Source organism: Austrofundulus limnaeus, unplaced genomic scaffold (assembly GCF_001266775.1).
Source record: "Austrofundulus limnaeus strain Quisiro unplaced genomic scaffold, Austrofundulus_limnaeus-1.0 Scaffold430, whole genome shotgun sequence".
In the NCBI taxonomy this organism is placed as follows: Eukaryota; Metazoa; Chordata; class Actinopteri; order Cyprinodontiformes; family Rivulidae; genus Austrofundulus; species Austrofundulus limnaeus.
In genome coordinates, this window is record NW_013952832.1 from 237,921 (window position 1) to 243,300 (window position 5,380).

At 39.5% G+C, this 5,380-nt stretch overlaps 1 protein-coding gene across 1 annotated transcript in view; it reads left to right on the forward strand.

Annotated features, from left to right (window-relative positions):
* mcm8 (minichromosome maintenance 8 homologous recombination repair factor) overlaps nt 1-5,380 on the forward strand; it is a gene marked incomplete in the record, with an annotated part of 26,640 nt that overhangs the window by 5,403 nt on the left and 15,857 nt on the right. Inside the window, 4 exon segments of the mRNA XM_014024604.1 lie at nt 1,495-1,592; nt 1,686-1,884; nt 2,313-2,398; nt 4,071-4,216. Of these exon segments, the coding sequence (XP_013880058.1) occupies nt 1,495-1,592; nt 1,686-1,884; nt 2,313-2,398; nt 4,071-4,216 (529 nt within the window).

A 5,380-nucleotide genomic window follows, 5' to 3' on the forward strand; every position in this document is an offset into this window, starting at 1 on the left:
GTGGATATAGCTCGCACACTGAGGACCTATCCACGTCATCATTTACCCAGAATGCTTTGTGTGTAAATAAAATGACCTCGTCTGTGTTAAATATATTTTTAAACTTTTAGTTTAAAAATGATAAAAACTGAACATCCTACAGTATTTTTACAGTCTTTATTTTACAATTAAAATAAATGTTTATCAAATAAAGTCTAATGTTACAACTAATCCTGGATCCCTTTAAATCCACTCAGTCAGGCACCACTGGTATAAACTGGGAACAGGACTAATCCCTCGTTAACTTTTACAATAATCACCAGTAAATCTTCTAAATGAGCAGGCAGCATGATGGGACTTTATTCATGTCTCTGAGGTTGACTGACTGATATTTAACACATCTTGTTTAGTGCAATGGTCAAAGCCTTCAGCCAATGAGAATGCACAGAACATGATGCACCCTTTAGGCCTGTTTCCAGACAAAAAATTATTTTCATTATTTTCTTTCTCATTCTTTTCTTCTCGTCTTTAGAGGAAGAGTTGGAAGTAAAGAGACCGGAGACAGACGAAACAATGTTCAAATGAAAAATCATACATTAGTTTTACTTGGTTTCAGTGAAAGACGAGCTAACAGTGTTAGCATTGATCCATGCAGTGATCTGCAGAGTAAAACTGAAAGGTGACAGATTGTGATGTATGGATGTTAGGTTATTATCTGCAGCTGAGCTTAAAAACTTTTTTTTTCTGTCCATTTTCTGAGACGTGACGGATTGTTGTCACTGGGCAGGACTTGGTCCAGAAATCACTCCTAACTTATTTTTTCTTGCATCTCAGAAAAGTTTTAGGTGGAAACTGGAGCTGCAACAATCCATGTATCAGTATGGAGCTGTTCAGTACACAGCTTTAGGTTCAATACACACAATGTAAGGAACAATACAGATTTAAGGTTTATTTTATCAACTTGTCTTCTGAAGATCCTCTGTGTTGAAGGATCAGTGGATCTGTGTTCGACTACTCCACCTAGACTGCGTTGTCGAGCCCAGATCCACTCAGAAACTTGCTGTTTCAGCAACATTTCAAAAACTGTGCTTTAAGGTTAAACAAATGTTCATCATTAATTTTAATCAATTCCAAGTTAAGAAGAGCATGGACATTTCTGTTTTTGTGTGGAAAAAATATCAAACAGAGAATAAATCATCAAACCAAACTGTGAATTTTCTGTATCACTGCGAGCCTGGTGGAAACATCTTTCTAAATACAGTCTGCACTTCTCAAAACACATCTTTCCTGCTGTTACTCTGGTTTTTAACCTGTTTTCATTTGATTGTGTTGAAGTTTAGTGTTTTCATTGGAAAAACCTTCTGATAATTGGAGCTAAACACAGCAGTGCAGGTCAGAGTGAAACATTTTCACTTTGCGTCAGAGGCTTGTTTTTTCCACTCTTGTTGTTCGTGTTATTGTGATAAAAAGGATCATAAAGTTGATTTATGCATCCTGACCTGTGTGTGAGTTCAGGTGTTGACTGCTGATTTGGAGAAACAAGCTGCTGAGCTGCAGGAGGAGGAGCTTCCTGTTGCCACGCCCATCATCAACATTCCTCATATCAGTGTGAGGTAGAGCCTGTGTGCAGCAGTGGCTTGTTGTTATTTACACCTGAGGAACTGTTAAAGATAAAAGAAGACTTTCTTTGTTCGGATCACCTGCAGGCTGTATAACTACGAGCCGATGACTCCTCTGCGGACGTTGCGAGCCAGCGTGTTCGGCCGGCTGGTTTCTGTGAAGGGAACTGTGGTCAGAGTGAGCAACATCAGACCTCTGTGCACCAGGATGGCCTTCAGGTGCCAGAGCTGCAGCCATACGCTGTCTCTAACGCTGCAGCATGGAAAATACGCTACGCCCACCAAAGTATGGACACAAAACACACCAACATGTGCAGCGTTAACTAAATATTTTACAACCACTGGACAGATGAGACAAATTCAGGATTATTTCTGCAGCTCAGTGACCCAACAGAGACGGAGCTGATGCTGTACGAGCTGAGGTCGGGTCTAACACCAGTTCTTCTGAGATGCATCAGAAAGTTAATTTTAGGTGTAAATTCTGATGATGTGCATCCGTTCAGGGCCTGTTTATTGCTTGATGATTTTAATGAATCAGGAAACCAACAGCAGGCTTTAAACCAGCAGACTGGTCCCACAAAGGAATGTCTGCAGCTTCCAGTAATTCTGTTCTCTGTGAAGTTAGGAGCTGAGGTTTTATAAAACTGATCAGAATAAAGGTTTAAGTCCTGCAGCCGTTCTTTTTATCAAAGTGTTTCTGTTTGTTTCACTAAGTGCGTCCAGCCTGGATGTCGCAGTCGTTCCTTCACCCCCGTCCGCAGTTCTCCCCTCACACAGACTGTGGACTGGCAGATCATCAAGTAAGTGGGATCACTTCATGAGAGTGCAACAACTTGTAAATATCTAGAAGAGTGTTGGGCCACATCGGCAGAAATATTAACCATGATTATTGTGATGTTTAACCAATAATGGACAGTTTCTCTGTGTTCAAATATTATATTTACAAATCCTCACTCAAACTAAATTCTCTAATTTACCAGTTCAAAGCAAGCTGTGAAATGAAACCCAGCTTTTCCATAATGTGGAGTGGCAGCAGATGTTTAGTAAAGCAACATGCCACAGCCCACCCCCGTTATCTCCTTCCTGCTCTTATCTGCTGACTGAGAGCATCGTGGATTTTCACTGTCGTTCCATCGTTCTCTGGAGGACAGTTTGATGAAGCCTCTGTCTGTTTTTTATATGGTTTTGCTTGTTGTTCAGTTTATGTCAGGGTTTCAGGTGATTAAACAAGTTAGCATTGTTAGCAGTGTTAGCATTAGCCTTCCACCGTGCACACTTAATAAGAGACGGTGTGTGGCAAAAACACAAATATGTCCTCATCACGCAGCACTAACAGCAGTTCAGTCTTAATCATTGACAGTTCTGGTGATTAACGTGATATGATTTTATCTAACTCTAATCTTAAAGGGATCCATCAGTTGTAACATTAGACTTTATTTAATAAACACATATTTTAACTGTAAAATAAAGACTGTAAAAATACTGTAGGCTGTTCAGTTTTTATCATTTTTAAACTAAAAGTTTAAAAATATATTTTAACACAGACGGAGCCATTTTATTTACACACAAAGTATTCTGGGTAAACGACGATGTGGATAGGTCCTCGGTGCGAGGCTGCTAGCGAGCTATATCCACCCTGAAGGTTAATCTTGGACAATATCTGATGATCGACTCTTTTAAATGAAACCAGAGAGCGTTGACAGAGAGGAGAAGGTAGAAATGACTCAGCCTGGAACTGAAAATATGGATGGAGGACAACAGAGCTGCTTCATGGAAGAACAACCTCAGCTTAGTCTGTTAGTTTGTTGTGCTAGCGCCGAGCTAATACATATAAGGCAATATAGCGTCAGCGCTAAAGCTAACAGGCTAATCTGAGGTTCTTCCTCCATGAAGCAGCTCTGTTGTCCTCCATCCATATTTTCAGTTCCAGGCTGAGTCATTTCTACCTTCTCCTCTCTGTCAACGCTCTCTGGTTTCATTTAAAAGAGTCGATCATCAGATATTGTCCAAGATTAACCTTCAGGGTGGATATAGCTCGCTAGCAGCCTCGCACCGAGGACCTATCCACGTCATCATTTACCCAGAATGCTTTGTGCGTAAATAAAATGGCTCCATCCATGTTAAAATATATTTTTAAAAGTTTATTGAAATTGAACAGCCTACAGTATTTTTAGTCTTTATTTTACAATTAAAATAAATGTTTTTCAAATAAAGTCTAATGTTACAACTAATCATGGATCCCTTTAAAATACGACCAGTTAAATGATTTTTCGGTGAAAATGTGTTTGGTTGAGATTGACTGAGACTGTAACGTCTCTGCAACAACAAAAATAATCTAAATGCAAACTGTAAACTCAGCATGAGCTGGTGACTCTGGACTGTATGACATGGTGCAGTATGTAAGTTTGTCTACAGATCTATGGATCTGCAGTTCTGAAATGTGAAAATCTTACGAAGCTGTTGCTGCCTCAGGGTGCAGGAGCTGATGGGAGGAGAGCAAAGAGAGACGGGACGAATCCCGCGCACCGTGGAGTGTCACCTGACCTCTGACCTCTGTGACAGCTGCGTCCCAGGAGACACGGTCACTGTGACGGGGATAGTCCGAGTCATCAACGACGGTACGAACACAAAAACAACACACACATTCAAACACAGTCTTCTCCACAACAGTCAGGAACAGGGCTGCAACTAACGATTCACTTTGAATAAGCAATTAACTGGACGATTTATTCATTTTTCAGTTAATCAGAAAAAAATAACTATTAATTTCAAGCTGCTTATTCCTAAATAAAACATTTGGACCGACAGCAAATCACACAAAAACAGGTTTTGCTGTTTGAGTATTTTGTAGGGCTGCAACAACAAATCGATAAAACTGATAAAAATCGGTTATTAAAAGCGTTGGCAACGAATTTCATTATTGATTCATTGTGTCATGTGATTCATGTAGGGGTAGACATGAGGATATTTTTCTGTTGACAAAACCTGGTTGTCTGCAAAAAGTTTTGTTTGTCCAAAAGAATCTCAAGAAAAATATAATTTAACAAGTATATTGTTGTGTAAACACAGTTTATTGTATATAATTGTTCTCAGTCAGCCAGGTTGACAGGATCTGTGTGAATAAAACTTCCTCATTCTCTTCTTTGAAATAGAGTATTTAAGGCTCAGGGAGTAAAGCAGAAAAAATGTTGCTAATAAAATCTAGAGGTTACCCAACATTCATAAACTTCTTTCAGCTCAGAAGTCAAACATTTCCACTTAAATAGGAGTACACTGTGTACATAACTTTATTAAAAGTTACAGTTTAGTGTTCTGTTAGATTTTACCAAGTTTTATCTCCCTTTCATTTTTACAAATGACGAACACCCGCGGCAGAGAACTTTAATCAAGGTCTTTTATTCTTGGTTGTCCGATGAACAACCAGGAGACAGGATTTGGATGTCCAAAAAGAAAATAGGTTCTCTCAGACAACCTAAACAATGGTTTTGTCTACCCCTGTTTGTGCGTCCCTCACCGTGTCGCAGAGCCGTTTACGTTACCCACAGAGCGTTGTCAATGCTGGCTGACCTYAATAAAGTTTAGGAAGAATAAAAAAAATACCTGTAAATGCCCACCCTCTCTGACTCTGAGTGAAAAGTAGAGACTTCGAACGTTAAAGCAGTTTTTAAATTGTGTTGTTGGACCAAGAAGATCCGAAGATATGATAAAAAGTGTACGACACGTTTAATTTATTTATTAAACGGTCTGATTTGATGCGAGCCGCGTCGTCGCGAGGAGGAAAC